This window comes from Rhincodon typus, chromosome 1, assembly GCF_021869965.1.
Source record: "Rhincodon typus isolate 14 chromosome 1, sRhiTyp1.1, whole genome shotgun sequence".
In the NCBI taxonomy this organism is placed as follows: domain Eukaryota; kingdom Metazoa; phylum Chordata; class Chondrichthyes; order Orectolobiformes; family Rhincodontidae; genus Rhincodon; species Rhincodon typus.
The window spans coordinates 85090429-85110431 of NC_063332.1; the positions used below are offsets into that span (position 1 = coordinate 85090429).

General features: G+C 41.5%; 1 protein-coding gene across 1 annotated transcript in view; it reads right to left on the bottom strand.

Moving 5' to 3' along the window:
* The window catches only part of LOC109932995 (sister chromatid cohesion protein PDS5 homolog A-like), a 160982-nt gene that overhangs the window by 135038 nt on the left and 5941 nt on the right, over nucleotides 1-20003 (bottom strand). The window contains exon 3 of the mRNA XM_048600833.1: nucleotides 119-322. Coding sequence (XP_048456790.1) covers nucleotides 119-322 — 204 coding nt within the window. The remainder of the gene's footprint in view (nucleotides 1-118; nucleotides 323-20003) is intronic.

Sequence of the window (20003 nt, forward strand, 5' to 3'; positions counted from 1 at the left end):
CACAGAAATCAAATTGTCAAACAAACATAACTGTCAAAGAAAATAACACATTCTACGAATAAACACTAAATTCTGACTTTAGTCTACGAGATTTTCAGTTTCAACAATCACTATTTACCTTAAGTTTGTCATGAGATGTATACGGAGCTTCTGGAGCATAGATTCTGAAGATATCAGCCAGACAGCATGCCACAAGCAAACGAACATCTTTATTGGGATTCCTGAGAAAGAATTCCGAAGCCAAATGCAAAGCCAATGGAAGATATTGTTGCTTTTCATCTTCAGAGTCCTGGTCCATATCCATGAAAGTTTTAACCACCATCTGTACAGCAACAAACACATTGTCAAGTGCAAATTCCCAAATTAAATTCAAACTATTTTCTGCAAGGGATGGTAAAATGAAAAGAAAAACAAAAAATCCTGATATGTTAAATGCACGCAACTTAACTCTTAGTATTTAAATTTAATTCTTTATGATAAAGATGTGCAGGAAAAAGAAGAAATGAAATTATTCCTACTTATGAAACAACTTAGATCCAAAACTTTCTAGGACTGTTAGGGCATGTATTCTTTAAATAAACAACATTCCAGTACATGCCTTATTTTGTATCAAGAACAGCTTGTATTTTTATCACATCTCTAACAAAATATCCCAAATCACTTCTGAGGCACTATAAAACATGACACAGAGCCACATTAGGAGATATCGAAGCAAATTACTAAAAGCCTAGATAGTCAGGTATTTTAAAGTTGAAGCATAAAGGGGAAAGCAAATATAGAGAGGTAGCGAGATTGAGGGAGGAAATTCCAGAGCAAATAGCCTAAACAGCTTAAGGCAGGACCACGATGAACCAATAATTTTAAAAGTCAAGATACTGCTCGGCCAGAATTCAATGTGGACCAAGAAGCATGGAGGAGGATGAGTGAACAGCATTTGCTGCAAAATAGGACACAGGCCTAAATGACCTCACATTTACAGAGGATTCAAATGTACAAGATTGGCCAGAGGTTTGGAGGAGTTCAGTCGTAGGAACAGCATTTGTAAATGATGGAGAACGTGGCAAGGGTAGTGAAAATATTGTCACAAGGGAGGGGACTGACTGGTTATTTTTATTCTAACTTTTTAGGCCCTTGTACAGTCCCAATTTATTTTCATTAAGTTTGGCTAACCAAACAAATAAAGGAATTTGAGGGAACCTCAGTGATGTGAAGCTCACATCCAGAAACATATGGGAATTTCAAAGCAATGTGCACAGGGATTGCCATCAGCTAGAGCAGTTAAAGCTCAAGGTATCAAACTTTAAGGAAGTTGGTGCTAACACAAGGGTGAATGTTTCATGGCTCGCATGTCTCTGGAGATGGTCATTTCATAGCTTAATGTTCAGGCAGAAGTGGAAATGCGTGATCATTAAGAAGTCAAGGATGATCAGGCATTCATCTGAGTGCAGGTCATACTTCAGAATACTGGTGACAGAGATGGTTCCTCTCCAAAGTGCAGTCAAATCCTCAAGTCTGCAGTACCATAGTTGATTGAGACGTATGGAGGGAAGGAGGAAATCTGGGGAGAGAATGGTAGGGAATTCCATAGTTGGTGGAATGGCTAAGCCTTTCTATGGCTGCAGACATGAATTCACAATGGCATATTGCCCTACTGGTGTCAAATGGACATTTTGGGATGCAGAGTAGAAAGACCGAGTAATCAGCAGACATGACTCGCATTGCTACCAATGATGCAGGTACAAAAAGCAATGAGATCCTACAGGTAGATTTTAGGGAGCTAAAGAATCTAGCAATCAGGATCTTAAAACTAATCAAAGCAAAATAGTACAGATGCAGGAAGTCTAAAATAGAACAGAAAATGCTGGAGAAACTCAGCAGGTCTGAACACATCAAATGGAAAAAGAAAAACAGAAACCAAAGCTCTGAAGAGGCTCTGGACTCAAGCTGTTAACTGTTTTTTCCTTTCTCAACAGTTGCTGTCATACCCGCTGAGTTTCTCCTGAAAATAACAACCTCTGGTTCATTTCAAGGGCTACCCACCTTGCTTGTGGGTATAAAATTGGAAAAGAGAGAAGATGATGCATGGTGAGAGGGGTAGTGCAGATGGAGGGCTTTCAATTCCTGGGATAATAAAATCAATGCTGCAGGAAATGCAACCTGCGTAGACAGGTTGATTGATTCTGACTCTTTCAGATGTAATTTGTTGATAACTTGCTCATACAATTGGGGAGGATTTATACTAACATGACAAGGACTTAGCACAAAGAATTAAACATGTAAGAGGGAAAGCAAGGTACCCAAATAATTGGGAGAGACAGACAGCATTCAAGAACAAAACAGTAAGGCATTGGGTGGAATCAGATTAGATGGGAGAGCAATAAAGTCCAACTTAGGTTTTCTGTGCGATGGGATCTGTCATTTGCAGAGTCTGATTGCAGCAATGTTGTCCAAATGGGATATAGGTCAGATTTGGGGCTGAGAAGAAAGCACAGCCTCCACACCACATACACAAGCATACCACAGGAAACACTTCTGATTTTTTGCATGGCGACCTCCACAGCAACGAAGGGAGACTGTCTGTTTCTGGGCTTCACAGCAATAAGACTTTGATCTTTCCTTCCAAAGGGTGTGAAATGGTTCAACCTGTTGCACTATGAAAACTGATCTCAGATGATTTGATTAGAAAAGAAGGTGGAAAGTAGTAAATGTAAAGACTTATCCTGGAGCCGAGATGAAGAAAATAAATTTACAGTCATTGCTATACTTATTTGAAAAGAACCAATTCACCAAAAGTGGCCTTAAGTTGGATGAAGCTGATTCTGGTGTATACACGCCATCAAGACCGTCATGAGTGAAGACTAGGCGCTGTGCCTCATTTATATTGAGCCTCATCAGAAAGCACAGGACAGAAATATCAGCCTAACAGCCAGGTGGACAATTAAAATGATAAACCACATGAATTACAAGATTATGCCATAGAGTGTTCCACAAAGCAGTTATTTAAATTCAATGGATGCAGGCATTGCTGGCCAGCATTTATTTGCCATCCCTAGATGCCCCTGAGAAGGTGCTGAGCTGCCTTTTTGAACTGCTGCAGTCCATGTGTTGAGGGTACAACCATAACACCATGAAGGAGGGAATTTCAGGATTTTGACCCAATAACATTGAAGGAATGGTGATACATTGCCAAATCAGAATGGTAAGTGACTTGGAGGGAAACTGCAAGTAGTGGTGTTCCCGTGTACCCGTTGCCCTTGTCCTTCTTGATGGAATTATCATTGGTTTGGAAGGTTTAGTCGAAGGAACCAATGCGAATTTCTTTAGTGCATCTTGTAGATAGTACACACTGCTGCTACCGAGCATCGGTGATGGTAGAGGGAGTGGATGTGGCACCATTCAAGTGGCTGCTTTGCCCAGTTGGTGTCTACCATCTTGAGTGGTGCTGGAGAGACACTGTTCCAAGCAAGTCAGGAGTATTCCATCGCACTCCCAATTTGTGCCTTGATGGTGGACAGGAAGTGAATTACTCACTGCAGCATTCCTAGCCTCTAACCTGCTCTTGTAGCCACTGTATTGAAATGGCAAGCCCAGTTCACTTTCTAGTCAATGATAACCTCCAGGATGCTGACAGTGGAGGAATCAATGATGATAACACCATTGAATATCAAGGTATGATGGTCAGATTCTCTCCTGTTAGACATGGTCATTGCCTGGCTTTTGTGTGATGCGTGTGTCACTTTTCACCTTTCAGCCCAAGCCTGGATACTGTCCAGGTCTTGCTGCATTTGGGCACGGACTACTTCAATATTGGAGTCATCGCAAATGGTACTAAACATTACGCAATCATCAGTGAATGTCCCAACTTCTGACCTTATGATGGAGGGAAGGTCATTGATGAAGCAGCTCAAGATGGTTGGGCCTAGAACACTACCGAGGAACCTTGGCTCTTCCATTTCAGTGGTAGTGCCCCTATCTCTGAACTAGGAAGGAAATGTGCGTCATAACATGACTGAACATGTTGATTGAAAAATATTGACAGAGGACTGGAACTGAGATGACTGATGTCCAAAACAACCACCTTCCTTTTAGCCAAGCATAACTCCAACCAGCAGAGTTTTCCCTCCGATTCCCCTGGACTCCAGTTTCGTTAGGGCTCCTCGATGCCACACTCGGTCAAATGTGGCTCTGATTTCAGCTCCTTTGACCACGCTTGAAACAAACCTGTAAAGACGTCAGGAGCTGAGTGGTCCTGCCAGAAGCCAAACTGGGTATGACATGAACAGGTTACTGCTAAGCAAGTGCTGCTTGATAGTACTGTTGATGATAGCTTTCATCACTTAGTCAGTTAAACAATCCGTTTGGTTTCCCCAACATATAGATGATAAGTTGTGAGCCATGAATATTTTAGATTAAATTTAAAGTAGTACATGAAAAACTGTGGTTCACCTGTAAGGAATGCATGGGGCCTGGCATCAGAAGGTGGTGATAAAAGTACAGGTATTGTGTCTCCTATTGTTGCATGGAAGAGAGTTGGAGAGCTGAAGTGATTGAGGAGATCAGGTGTCCCGCAGCAAACAGTTCATTGACATGGTGAAAAGCAAGGGGAAGAGAAGACATATTTGGTGGTGGTATCACACTGAATATGCCAGAAATTGTGGTTAGTAATCTACTGAATAAAGGCGACTGGAATAGAAGGTGAGGAACCTAGCAACTCAATGATAGCTTATGGGAATGAACAAGGGGGAGGGGATCAGGAAGGGGGAAATTTTGTTGGAGGGGGTGGAAGTCATCTTTCAGAACAATGTGGAAGACTACATCATCAGAACAATGGAATAGAATTCTTACAGGGTACAGGGTGCAGAATGCAAGAAGAATGGTAATGTCACTGCGACCAAGTAGATACCTAACAGATACGACGATAGCATTACTCCAGAAATAGAGACAGAAGTCAAGCAAGGGAAGGGAAGAATCAGAGATGGGCCATAAAAGAAGGGTGGAAAATTGTTGAAGAAGTTTTGCAATTCAGGGCAAGAGCAGGAACATCAACACAATGTATCAGAAGAGCGAGGGCAAACCAGAGTAGAAGAAGAACTGAAATATTGAACATATCCAATAAAAAGGTCAGCACAGCAAGCTCTCATGGTAGTAACAGGAGCAACACTTTTTGGAGGAAGTGAGATAAGTTAAAGAATAAATTCTTCACGGAGGGAAATGTTCAAGGTTAGTGATTAATGGAAGCTGGTCAAGCCTCCACTCAAATATCTAGTAGAGAACCCACTGAACATTCTGGAAGGAAATGAATATGTAGAGAATTGGGAAGTTACAAAACCATGAAACATAGGAACAGAAGTTTCAAAAACATTGCCACTCATTCTAAACCCTTGAGTATACCTATATCAAATTAGAATATAACAGTTCAAGAAGGTAGCTCACCATCACCTTTTTGCACAATAGCATGCAAGGTCAGCATTACCTTGAAGGACATAGGCAACAAAATACTGGCCCAGCCAGTGAAGTCTACACTATCTGAATGAATTAAAGAAAACACATCAACCACACTAACCCTCCCAGTTATCTCATTAAAAAAAGACTCCAGCATGTAGTTAAACATAAGCTGCCTTCCCAATCTGTGTTGGCCTTCCTTAATTAAGCCATACTTGAGCAAGGGACCATGAAGTTTCTTCTAAATTGTCACTTTTAAATGCATTTTTCACTACTGAGATTGAACTGATTTGACCTGCTGACATCAGGCTTATAGTTCCAATCTTTGTTTCAACGAGGGTTTCACTTACATATTCCAACCAGTTATGTTGCAACATATGCATCCCAACTAGTACAGTGACACCTCTAAGAACACTAACTTCAATTGCAAGTTGCCAAGGGAAGCAAAAGCAGATGTATTTATTTACTACCTCAGCCATTCCACCAGCCTTCAGATATAAATCTCTTTTTAGGTCCAGAATCAGTCCACCCCTTTCATCAACCTTTCCTATTTATAAGCTTAAGGCAGATTTATGGAAGGGCTCATGTAGCACAATGGTAGTTACTCTACATCCAAGTCAAAGGGCCAGGTTCAAGTTCCACCTGCTCGAGAGGAATGTCACAAAATCTCTGAACAGGTTCACAAAAAAAAAGCAGACTTCCAGAATTCCTTTTGCGTTAGTGGGCACACATCTGTGCCTTTCATACTATCTCTTTGAGCATGATTTTCACTTTGATTGTCTATTTGAGATGCGTCGTACCCACACATTTTCTGCTTCATCTTGCTGTCTACTTCTTTCAACATCCAGGCACCTCTGGATAGGTTTGTCCTACCTTTTATCCCCTACAGTCATGTATCCTGACTGTACCCAAACTAAAACCCTCTTTAAAGGCAGGGAATTGTTTAGTTACAATTTTGTTCACCAATCTCCGATTCCACTTTATGTGAGTCAGATCCATTCTTAACAAAAATTAGTCCTCCTCCAATTAACGTTTTTGCTCTGGATTGCTCCTTGTCCTTTGCCTGCGGCAACCTAAACTTAATGATACAATGATCAGCATGCTCTACGTTTTCTCCTGCTGGCACTTGATTCACCAAGTCCACCAACACCCTCTTTCTCTTTGTAAACTCTAGAGAATACAGGCCCAATCAAACCAATCTCATACGCTAATCCTGTCACTCCTGCTATTAGCTGAGTGAACTTCCACTACACTCCTACCAAATTAAGCCTTTCTTAGGTAAGGAAAACAAAACTGCGTGCAATACTCCGGGTGTGGTCTTACCAAGGCCCTATGTGACTGCAATAAGAAATCCCTACTTCTGAACTCAATGCCTCTTGCAAAGAAGGCCAACATACAACTTGTCTTCCTAATTGCTTGCTGCACCTGCCTGTCTACTTTCACTGACTAGTGTCAAAGACACCAGATCACTTTCTGAGGAAGGGTCACTGGACCTGAAATGTTAACTCTGTTTTCTCCTCCACAGATGCTGCCAGACCTGCTGAGCTTTTCCAGCAACTTTGTTTTTGTACCAGATCACTTTGCACATTCACATTTCTCAATATGACCATTTATTACTTCACCTTTATGTTTTTCACACCAAATTGTAGAACTTCACATTTAGCCACATTGTACTGCATCTACCAAGCATTTGCCCTAACACATTAACTTGGAGTCCCAAATGCCCTTTTCACTAGGTCTAGTTGCTGTATTGGCAATACATATTGCAACTGAATTCTTCAACCTCTATTATTTAAACGGATAAAATCAAATCTTCTTTCAACTGTTTCAGAGATAGTAGGAACTGCAGATGCTGGAGAATCTGAGACAAGGTGTAGAGCTGGATGAACACAGCAGGCCAAGCAGCATCAGAGGAGCAGGAAAGCTAGACCTTTCTTTCAACTACCTTTTTTGATCCAAAAGAGACTGAAGGACTTCCAAGATTTAACAATTGCAATTAACTCTTTCTACTTGCAAGTAGAAATAAGCACTGAAATAACTTTCACATATCCAAGCTACCCATAAAAGATATTGCAAAACTCACACAGCACCCTAACAAGACTTGTCTGCAGTAAAAATAAAGCATAGGAAATGGATTAAGTAGAGTTCTCATTGCATTAAGGGGATCAGTTAGCTCAGTTGGCTAATTTGCAATGTACAGCAAGACCAACAGCACTGGTTCAATTCCTGTACCAGCTGAGGTCGGCATGATGATCCCACCTTCTCGACCTTGTTGCTTGCCCTGAGACAAAGTGACCCTCAGGTGAAACCACCAGTTGTCTCTTATTAGAGTGCAGCCCTTTGGTCCTCTGTGACTATGGTTTCATATTGCATTAATTCAAATTTTGGGAAGGACTTTCTGCTTTAATAGTCCTGCCACACACTTGAAATGCCACATATTCAGCCTGTGTTACTTTGGTTTTAATTCAGATGTTGAAAGTGTGTGGAATTGCTGAATTTCCCAACATTTGCTTTCAGCTGCTGACACAGAAAATTAATATCTCCCAAAGAAATGAGCCATTTAATGAAATAAACACTTCTGTGTCCCTCTTTGGTTCCTTCAACAGATTCTTGATGCATTCATTGAAAATCTTGCTGCTGAGGAATACTAGGACAACATCAACTACAACACCACACAATCCTGCTCGGGCAACCTCTGCAAAGCAGGCAGGATCATCAACAAGGATACTAAGATCACACGTGGGAACACCACCCACCACGGACACGGCAGATACTCATGTGACTCAGCCAATGTTGTCTACCTCATAGGCTGCAGGCAAGAGGGCCTCGAGGCATTGTATATTGGCGAGACCATGCAGAGCCTAAGACAGCAGATGAATGGGCACCATGCAACAATCACCTGACAGGCATGTTCCCTCCCAGTCGGGAAACACTTCAGCAGTTAAGGACATTCAGCCGCCGGGCCAAGTGTTAGACCTGTTGGTAGGACAGCATTTTGGCGGTAGCGATCATAACTTTGTTACTTTTACAATAGTCATGGAAAAGGATAGGTACATACAGCAGGGTAAGGTTTATAATTGGGGGAAGGGCAATTACAATTCTGTTAGGCAAGAACTGGGTAACATAAATTGGGAACAGATGCTGTCAGGGAAGAGCACTATTGAAATGTGGAGATTGTTTAAGGAATGCATACTCTGTGTGCTCGATATGTTTACCCCTAGCAGGCAGGGAAGATGCAGTCAAGTGAGGCAGCCTTGGTTCTCAAGAGAGGTCGAACGACTGGTTAAGAGGAAGAAGAATGCTTATACAAGGTTTACGAAACAAGGAACGGAAAAGGCTCTAGAGGGATACAAGTTATCCAGGAAGGAGCTGAAGAAAGAGCTTAGGAGAGCTATAAGGGGGCATGAGGAAACCTTGGCAGATAGGATCAAGGAAAACTCCAAGCCTTTTTACACGTACGTGAGGAATAAGAGAATGACCACAGAAAGGGTTGGGCCGATCAAGGACTGTAAATGGAATTTGTGCACGGAGCCTAAAGAGATAGGAGAGGTCCTTAATGAATACTTTTCTTCGGTATTCACAACTCAGAGGGACCTAGTTGTAGAGGAGGACAGTGTGAAACAGGCTGGTCGGCTAGAGGAGGTCAATGTTAGTAAGGAAGATGTACTAGCAATTTTGAGGAAGTTGAAGATAGATAAGTCCCCCGGGCCTGATGGGATTTATCCAAGGATTCTATGGGAAGCGAGGGAAGAGATCGCAGGGCCTTTGGCAATGATCTTTTCGTCCTCACTGTCCACGGATATAGTGCCGGAAGATTGGAGAGAGGCAAATGTCATTCCTTTGTTCAAAAAAGGGAATAGGGATAACCCTGGAAATTACAGGCCAGTTAGTCTTTTGTCAGTGGTGGGCAAATTGTTGGAAAGGGCTCTGAGAGATAGGATTTATGATCACTTGGAAAGGCACAGTTTGATTCGTGACAATCAGCATAGATTTGTGAGGGGTAGATCATGCCTCACAAACCTTACTGAATTCTTTGAAGAGGTGACCAAACACGTGGATGAAGGTAGAGCAGTGGATGTGGTATACATGGATTTAAGTAAGGCGTTTGATAAGGTTCCCCGTGGTAGGCTCTTGCAGAAAGTAAGGAGGCATGGGATAGGGGGAAATGTGGCAGATTGGATTCAGAATTGGCTGACCCTTAGAAGACAAAGAGTGGTAGTGGACGGAAAATATTCAACATGGCGCTCAGTTACGAGTGGTGTACTACAAGGATCTGTTCTGGGTCCTCTTCTATTCGTGATTTTTGTGAATGATTTGGATGAAGGAGTGGAAGGGTGGATTAGCAAGTTCGCGGACGATACGAAGGTGGGTCGCGTTGTGGACTGCGCGGAGGGCTGTTCTAGGTTACAAAGGAACATTGATAGGATGTAGAGCTGGGCTGAGAAGTGGCAGATGGAGGTTAACCCTGAAAAGTGTGAGGTGATTCATTTTGGTAGGACAAACTTGAAAGCAGAATACAGGGTTAATGGAAAGATTCTTGGCAGTGCAGAGGAGCACAGGGATCTTGGGGTTCGTGTTCACAGTTCCCTGAAAGCTGCCACCCAGGTGGATAGAGTTGTTAAGAAGGCGTATGGTGTTAGCTTTCATTAATAGAAGGATTGAGTTCAAGAGCCGTGAAGTTATGCTCCAGCTATACAAAACCCTGGATCAGCCACATCTGGAGTATTGTGTCCAGTTCTGGTCACCTCATTACAGGAAATATGTGGAGGTGTTGGAAAAGGTGCAGAGGAGATTTACCAGAATGTTGCCTGGAATGGAGGGAAGGTCTTATGAGGAAAGGTGGAGAGAGCTAGGGCTTTTCTCTTTAGAACGACGAAGGATGAGGGGTGACTTGATAGAGGTGTACAAAATGATGAGAGGTACAGATAGAGTGGGCAGCCAGAGACTTTTTCGTAGGGTGGAGGTAGCTACTACGAGGGGGCATAGTGGAGGTATGACGTCAGAGATAGGTTCTTTACTCAGAGAGTGGTCAGGACGTGGAATGCATCGCCAGAGAAGGTAGTGGAGTTGGCCTCATTAGGGGTATTTAAGCGACTATTAGATAGGCCTATGGATGATAGTATCAGGTAGGGGTGGAGGGTTAGATAGACCTTAGGATTAGGGTAAAAGTTCAGCCCAACATCGTGGGCCGAAGGGCCTGTACTGTGCTGTACTGTTCTATGTTCTATATGTAGCTTCCAGAATGCACAAGCGGACACAAATGACGACCTTAAACTGGTCACCAGCGTAATTCTTCAAACATTCAGTATTATTGAACAAATGTTGTCCAATTGCAAAATCAGATGAAATGTTGGACACCATGCAGTGAGCTCTGCATACACTAGCCGACTGAGCATGGTCAGTACTTTGCATGGCATACACAGTCAAAAGCATATTCTGTTTCATCCAATCCACATGCATTTGGGCCATACAACCTACACACTAAACATCATACCAGCAATGAAACTCATATGCCACATTATTTATGCGCGTGACAGGTAGACTGTGTACTCAGTTTTAATAGGAGCATACTGTTCGTGGCGAGCACCATTCATGTTGCTACTGTACTGTAGCAGTATGAAACAATTAGCTTCAACTGCTTGAGATATCATTTCTGTTCTCGGGTAACCGGAGGTGGACTGGGGTCTCTCAAGGCCAATGGCCAGAATGATTGCATTCTGCCCATTTGTGACTATGCAAAATATATGGCGAGAAATCTAATCAGGATAGCTATTATCCACAGCATGGCTTTGAATCACCTATCAAGCTTGCATAGTAAACCAATGATTCTGATGAGTGCAAGAGAAAAAGTTCCAACAAAATCACTCTTCTTTTATTGGTACTCAAGTTCTGTACTAGCAAATTACTATTTCCTATAAAAAGTAGGTTTTTCCTGTTCCATGTTCGACTCGAGGTAACAGTGAGGCTAATTATGACGGCTGTTATTTATGCACAAATAAAGCAGCAGACTCAGGGAACACATCTCATTTAAATGCTGATATCCAACATTGCTGTGTTAGTTACTCCCCTCTACTGTCACCTATGTAAGAATTGCATTTCATTGTCTACTTCACGAGTGAAATGTTTTGAGTTGTTGCGGTAGGTACAAACTGAACTAGCTAAAGGGCAATCACAAAGGTAAGGGGGTAGTGCTAGCTGAAGTGGACTCAAAGGACTAGACAGCAAAAGATGGTTGAGGAAAAATTAAGAAAATCATTCATGGCTCACAGCAAAAATATATCCCAGTGAGAAAGGATTCTAGAAAGAGGAAAGAGGAAAGAGGAGCAAATGGAACAGATGAACATGGTTCATGCTCTGAAGTTGTTGAACTCAATGTCAAGTCCTGAAAGCTGTAAAATGTCATAGCAGCCAATGAGGCGCTATTCTTCCAGTTCATGTTGAGCTTCACTAGAACCTTGCAAAAGGTCTGCAGCAGAAAAATTAGCTTGGGAGCAGCCTACCATTTCAATAAACCATCTTGCTCCCATACCGATACTTCTGTCCTAGCCCTAATGCAGAGTTCCATCAAAGCTCAATGCAACCAGCTAATTTTCCACTTGGCATTTTAAAGTCTTCAGGAGTTCTACAACTTCAGAGCATGAACACTGTCCATTGATTCCATTCATTCCTCTTTCCCCTTTGTCAACAGCATAAAAACACAAACCCAGCATCATTTTGCAGGTCCTTGCAGTTCTGAAAGTCATTGAACTTGAGTTCAAATAGTTGTATGTCACAGTTGGAGAAGAGTGGAATTGGAGGAAGAATCATGTTGTCTGGTCCACAAAGCAGCCAACAAGGTAGGTACAGCTAGGAATCAATTTGCAGCTGAATTAGTGAAGCTGCTTGGAATGTTTGAGAAACGGGATACAAAATCAACCTCAGCAAGTAATAAACTGTGGATTGCTAACTGAGCCACATGCAAATTCTCATTGAGACAAACAGATGAAAAGATCAAGTCCCTGTTTGAAACAATGGTAAGAGATGGAAGGGTTTCAATTCATGGACATTTGCCACAAGTATAGATTGATATGTACAATTTAGCTGAAGACATGAGATCACAAGGAAAGGAAGTATCTGTTAGGTGTTGTACTAAGGCCCCTAAGAATTAGCACAAATGTAGGACAAAGCAAAAATCAAAAGAAAAAAGGCTTCTAAGATACTAAATAATTGTGGATGGCTTTAACTTTCACACAAAATAGACAAATCAAATTGGTAAAGGTAGCCTTGAGGATAAGTTCATACAGTGTATTCAGAATAGTTTCTTGAAACAATAGATTGTGGAACCAGTTAGAAAGCAGGCTATTTTATATTTGGTATGTGGTCAATTACAGGCAGAGACAGGAAAATTTAAATTAGAAAATACTGAAATGGCAGACAACCTAAACAATTACTTTGTTTCTGTCTTCATGGAGGAAAATACAGAAAATTCCCCCAAAATGCACGGTACTAAGTGATTCATCAAAATGAGGAAATGAAAGCAATTAACATTAATAAAGTAGTACTAGAAAAATTAACTGAATTGAAGGATAATAAATATCCTGGACCAGACAAACTACATTCCATGGTGTCGAAAGAGGTGGCCCAGGAGATAGTGGATTCATTGAAGATTATCTTTCAATATTCTTTGGATTCTGAAATGTTTTCTGCTATGGGGAACCTGTGGATGTGGTGTATTTGGATTTTCAGAAGGCACTTGACAAGGTGCCACACCAAAGGCTGCTACATAAGATAAAGTTGCACGGTATTACAGGTAATGTATTGGCATGGATAGAGGATTGGTTGACCAGTAGAAAGCAAAGAGTAGGGGTAAATGGGTGTTTTTCTGGTTGGCGGTCAGTGGCTAGTGGTGTGCCTCAGGGATCAGTGTTGGGACCGCAATTGTTTACAATTTACATAGATGATTTGGAGTTGGGGACTAAGTGTGGTGTGTCAAAATTTGCAGATGACACTAAGGTGAGTGGTAGAGCAAAGTGTGCAGAAGACACTGAAAGTCTGCAGAGGGATATAGATAGTCTAAATGAGTGGGCAAAGGTCTGGCAGATGGAGTACAATGTTGATAAGTGTGAGGTCATCCATTTTGGTAGGAATACCAGCAAAATGGACTATGTTTTAAACGGTAAAAAATTGTAGCACGCTGCTGTGCAGAGGGACTTGGGTGTCCTTGTGCATGAATCGCTAAAAGTAGGATTGCAGGTGCAGCAGGTAATTAAAAAGGCAAATGGAATTTTGTCTGCCATTGCTCGAGGGATGGAGTTTAAAAACAGGGAGGCTATGCTGCAGCTGTACAGGGTCCTGGTGAGGCCACACCTGGAGTACTGTGTGCAGTTTTGGTCTCCTTACTTGAGAAGAGATATACTAGCACTGGAGGGGGCGCAGAGGAGATTCACTCGGTTGATTCCAGAGTTGAGAGGGTTGGATTATGAGGAGAGACTGAGTAGACTGGGATTATACTCATTGGAATTCAGAAGAATGAGGGGAGATCTTATAGAAACATATAAGATTATGAAGGGAATAGATAAGGTGGAGGCAGGGAGGTTGTTTCCGCTAGCAGGTGAAACTAGGACTAGAGGGCATCGCCTCAAAATAAAGGGAAGCAGATGTAGGACTGAGGTCAGGAGGAACTTCTTCACCCAAAGGGCTGTGAATCTGTGGAATTCCCTGCCCAGTGAAGCGGTTGAAGCTACCTCACTGAATGTTTTTAAGGCAAGGCTCGATAAATTTTTGAACAGTAAAGGAATTAAGGGTTATGGTGAGTGGGCGGGTAAGTGGAGCTGAGTCTCAAAAAGATCAGCCATGATCTTATTAAATGGCGGGGCAGGCTCAAGGGGCCAGACAGCCTACTCCTGCTCCTAGTTCTTATGTTCTTATATTGGGAGTTAGTAAATGTAATCCCACTCTTCAAGATGTCTGATATCAGTGGTGGGGAAATGTTAAGGTCTGTTATTAAAAAATATGAAAATGAGACACTAGTTGACATAGGTTCATGAAAAGGAAATCTTGTTTGACAGCCTGTTGAAGTCTTGTGAAGACGTTACTGTACAATTATAAACATACAAATTAAGGGCAGGAGAATGCACTTCCAGCCCTTACAATGTTTATAGGGCATGTCGGAGTGGATCTAGTTAGGATGTAGCCACTGGTTGGTGAGTCTAGAATTGGGAGACAGTCTCAGAATAAGGGCTAAGTCATTTAACACTGGAATGGAGGGATTTCTTCATTCAGTGGTGAATCTTTGGAATCCTCTGTGCCTATATCTGTAGAGCCTCTTTGTGCCCTCTTTACAGCTTGGTTTCTTCCTGATCATCTTTGTATTCTCAACATACTTAGATATATCATCTGTCTCTTCAGTCAAGTCATGAACAATGATTGCAAATAATTTAGATCTAAGCACTAACCCTTGTGGCACTCCACTAGTCGCAGCTCATCAACTGGAAAATACATCCCATATAATAATTTTTTTTAAAAAAAAGTTGGGGGCAGGTACAGGGGAACTTAAAACAAATCACTTGAGAAAAGGTACCCTGAAACTTAAAGGACTAAAGTTTAACAAATTACATAGACACTGGAGTAGGCCATTCAGTCCCTCGAGTCTGTTCCACTATTCAATGAGATCATGGCCGATGTGTGACCTAATTCCACATAGCTGCCTTTGGCACATATCCCTTAATACTTTTGCTTAACAAAAAAATTATCTATCTCAGATGTAAAATTAGTAACTTATCCATTGCCATTAATGGAAGAGAGTTCCAAACATCTTCCACATGTTGTGTATAGAAGTGCTTTCCAACACCTCACCTAAACATCTGGCCCCAATTTTCAGACTATGCCCCCTTGTTTTAGAATTCCCAACCAGTGGAAATGGTTTATGTTTATCTACCCTGTCTTTTTAACATCTTGAGGTTTTCCATCAGATCACTCTTAACTTTCTAAACTCTAGAGAAAACAGACCTAACTTGTATACTCTCTCCTCATAATTTAACCCCTGAAGTCCAGGCATCATTCCTGTAAACCTGATTTGTACTCCTCCAAGACCGATTTATTCCTCCACAGTACTCTGAGTAGGGTTTAACCAGGTATTTGTATAACTGCAGCATTAACTTCTACATTCTTGTAATCCAGTCCTCTAGATATAAAGGCTAGCATTCCACTAGCTTTCTTGATTATTTTCTGCACTTGTTAAAGATCAATGCACCTGAACTCCCAAGTTTCTTTGGACATGCACTGTTTTAACTTCATACCATCTACAAATATACATACATGCGACTCCATCTGCCACAGTCTTGCCCATTCATTTAGTCTATCAATTTCCTTTTGTAATTTTATGCTGTCATCTGCAATGTCTACAACGTTGCCTAACTCTCCAAGTCGTTATAATGTAAATAATTGAGGCCCCGAAATATAGATCCTGGTGGGACACCACTGGTTACATCCTGCCAATTTGAGTTCCTATCCATAATCCCTACTTTCTGTTCCCTGCCACTCAACCATTTTCTCAACCATGTCAGTAATCTGCCCTCAGTTCTGTGAACTTCTAGTGGAGTCAACAGTTTCTCATGTGGGACTTTATCAAGTTGTCTGGAAGTCCATGTAAAGAAACATCTAAAGACATCTCCCTGTCCAATACCTTAGTCACCTCTTCAAAAAATTCACTGCAGTTTATCAGCCATCACCTACCTGTCATGTCTCCCTGATTAACTGAAAATTTTCAAGGTGCTCAGTTATCCTGTCCTTGATTTATTGTCTCCAACAATTTCCCCGCCACAGATGTTAGGCTAACTGGGCTGCTATTCCAGGGTTTTCTTCTTTTGCCCTTCTTAAAAAAAAAAATTGAGCGACATATGCAATTTTCCAATCCAAAGGGATGACTCTTCTATCTAGAGAACTCTGAAAAATTACTGTTAGGGCATCTACAATATACTCCCCTACTTCCTTTACCACCCTCAGATGGACAGCGCCAGGTGCCAGGAATTTGTCACTCTAATTCAATTATGTACAACATCGGTAATGAAGAAGTTGTTAATTTTATTCAGCGCCTGCCCTGAATCCATTATTAACTTCCTCAGGACTTCCAACAAGCTATTCCCTTTTCTATTGTAAATGTTGAAGCAAATTACTCAACATATCTACCATTTCCCTGTGGTCATTGACAATATCCCTATTTTCAGTCTTTAGCAGGCCAACATTGCTATGTAACAAAAAATTTCTTATTGATCTTGATGTCCCTTACAAGTTTACTTTCATAATCCCTGTTAGTAGATCTTTTAAGCTGCATTGTGGCCATTTGCTGATTTTTGTATCTTTCCTATTCAGTAGAATCTGTGCATTTTAAAAATTTTTCTAAGCCTTTTCTTCTAGTTTTATGCTGTCCCTCATCTTTTCGGCTGTCCATGGCTTTTTTTTCTGTGAAGTGGACTGTTTCCCTCTCGGGTAGAAACCAGTTTTATATTGTGTTAAGTGTTTCTTCATACATCCTCCACTGTTCTTCAGTTGTTTCCCCCATTAGCAGATCTTCTCAGTTTATGGTGGACTGTCTGTCTCATTAAAGTCAGCGTTCATGATTCATGCTTCTTGCTTTCAAATGCTATGTTGAATTCAATCATGTCTTGATCACTATGTAGTAAGTGTTCAAACATAATTAGATTGCTAATTAAATCCAGCTCATTATGAAATCCAATATTCTTTGTCCCTTTCTTGCAACCAGGACATATTGCTGTAAGAACCTATCCCAGACACACTCCAGAAATTCACTACTTTCTTGAAGGTGCTTGTCTGCCTCTCCCAATCTATGCTCAAGTTAAAATCCCCCATTAATACTACTCTGCTACACACCTAACTTCTGCATTAACACAATCTCACACTTCAGAGCTGCTACAAGGAGTCTGTAAAAACACCTATTAGTTTTAGATACAAAAACAGAAGTTTCTGGAAAACCTCAGATCTGGCAGCATCTGTCGAGAGAAATCAGAGTTAACATTTCACTTCCAGAGACCCTTCTTCAGAACTTCAAAAAGGATCACAACCTGAAATTTTAACTGATTTCTCTGGACAGGTGCTGCCAGACTGGTTGGATTCTTCCAACAATTTCTGTTTTTGTTTCTGATTTCCAGCATCCGCAATTCTTTTAGTTTATTTTATATTGGTTTTAGATCTTTTGCTGTTCCTCAGTCCACCCACATGGTCTTCACCGAATACTTTCCCCCTCAATGTATCCTCCCTCACCATCGAAATAATTTTGTTTCTAATGAGTAATGCTACTATACTTCCTCTGCCATTTTCCCCATCCATTTTATAAACCTTATAATTGGGCATATTTAGTTCCCAATCCCTACCAGCATGTAGCCACATTACATTGATGGCTACAATGTCATAATGTCCAATTTGAATTTATGCCTGCAGCTCATTTAATTTATTCCTTACAGTCTGTGCATTCGTAGATAGAATTTTTAGTTGGGCCATACACTGCAACCTGACCCTCAGCACTGATGTTTTATTCACCTCATTATTTCTCTCTTCCAGTTTAATCAAAATATGTATAGGTTTGCCATTCACTTCCATGCCCGAAGTAGGATTCCTGACTGTTTGTTTTCTCTCTATCACGTTACTTGATTTTGAAACTGTATTGACTTCCCCTAGCCCTTCACCCCATTTACTAGTTTACCATTTGCCTGGAAGCAAAGGATTACATCCCACAATGATAAATGAACTAACTGTAGAAATAGCAGACATATTGGTTATGATCTTCCAAAGTTTGCCAGGTTCTGGAAAGATCCTGGAGAACTGGAAAACTACAAATCTAATGCCCCTATCCAAGAAAGAACACAGAAACAAGGAAAGTAGATTCCTTGGCCCAATAAACTTGTTCTACCTTTTAGTAAGATATGGGTTCTCTTCTCCCCACCTCACTCAACTCTACTGTCAAATATCTACTTAATTCAACCTTGAATATACTCCATGATCCAATCTCCACTGCTCTGTGGGTAGAGAATTCCAAAGATGAATGACTATCTGAGAGAAGACTCAGTCTTAAATGGGAAACTCCACATTTTGAAACTTTACTCCCTAGTTCTAAATGCTTCCACAAGGAGAAACATTCTCTCAAAATCTACCTGGTTACGCAACCTCTGAATTTTACACTCTTTCAGTCCAAAAGGAATAGACCTAACCGGCTCAAACGTTCCTTGTAAAAGAGAGACCTCTTCCCAGAAATTAGTCCAGTGAACATTCCCTGACTTGTTTCCAATGCAAGCACATCTCTCCTTACACAAGGTGGCCAAACAACACATACCATATTCTAGGTGTAGTCTCACTGATGCACAGTATGGAGTAGCAGGACTTCCCTACATTTATGCTCTAGTTCCCTTGGAAAAAAAAAAGGGCCAACATTCCAGTTGATTTCTAAGGAGGAGCTGCACTACTTCTGTGCTTCGTGTTTGAGGACACCCAAATCCCTCTGAACTGCAGCATTCTGCGGTCTCTCTGGATTTGAAAATATTCTGCCTTAGGCAGATAACCATACATTTTCCCACTGCGAAATTCTTGTCCGCTCGGATCTGCATTCTGACATGTACACGCTGCCTGTTTCACAACATACTTTTCCCACTTACCTTTGCACCTTCAGGAAATATGACTACTGTACACTCAATTCTTGCGTACAACATGACACTTGAATTTGTGCAAACTCAGAACCTGAGTTCCAAATCATCTTCCCCTCACTCATGGAGACACAAGCGGAAAGGGCCTTCGGCTAAAAACACAGAAGACAAAACTTGCCTTTTTCTGTCGCATAACACGGTCCCTAACTGTCATGATCCATAGCGATCCATAGGACACCGTGGATCAATTCTCATATACCAGGCTTTCTTTCAGCAAAGCAGACATCAACAATGAAACTCAACAAAACTTCCAGTGCGTCAGCTCAGCATTCTACCAACCGAGGAAAAGCATGTTTGATGACAAAGACTTCAAACTTGGGGTTTACAGGGCTGCAATGTCACCTGCAGCTCTCCTGTATGCAAATACACAGACATCTCAAACACCTGTACAAATATCAACAGTGACACCTACAGAAGTGCTCTGGCAGGATAGGTGCTCCAATATCAGTGTTCTCTCTTAGGCCTACAGACCAGCATCAAAGCACTAGTTCAGGTTGAGCAGCTGTATTGGTTAGGCCACATTACCAATACAAAAACCAAAAGAACTGCGGATGCTGTAAATCAGGAACAAAAACAAAGTTGCTGGAAAAGCTCAGCAGGTCTGGCAGCATCTGTGAAGGAGAAAACAGAGTTAACGTTTCGGATCCGGTGACCCTTCCTCAGAACTGATGGTGGCTGGGAAAACGTCAGTTTATATGCAGAAAATAGGGAAGTGGGTGGGATAGGGAGTAAACGATAGGATAGAGCCCAAAGAGAGAGAAAGACAGTTGGACAGACAAAGGGGTTGCTAACGAGCAGGCTGGGAGGGTGAATAGTTGTTAATGGGGACTGTTAGTGACTAACAACAGGGGGTGTGTAATGGCAGGCTAT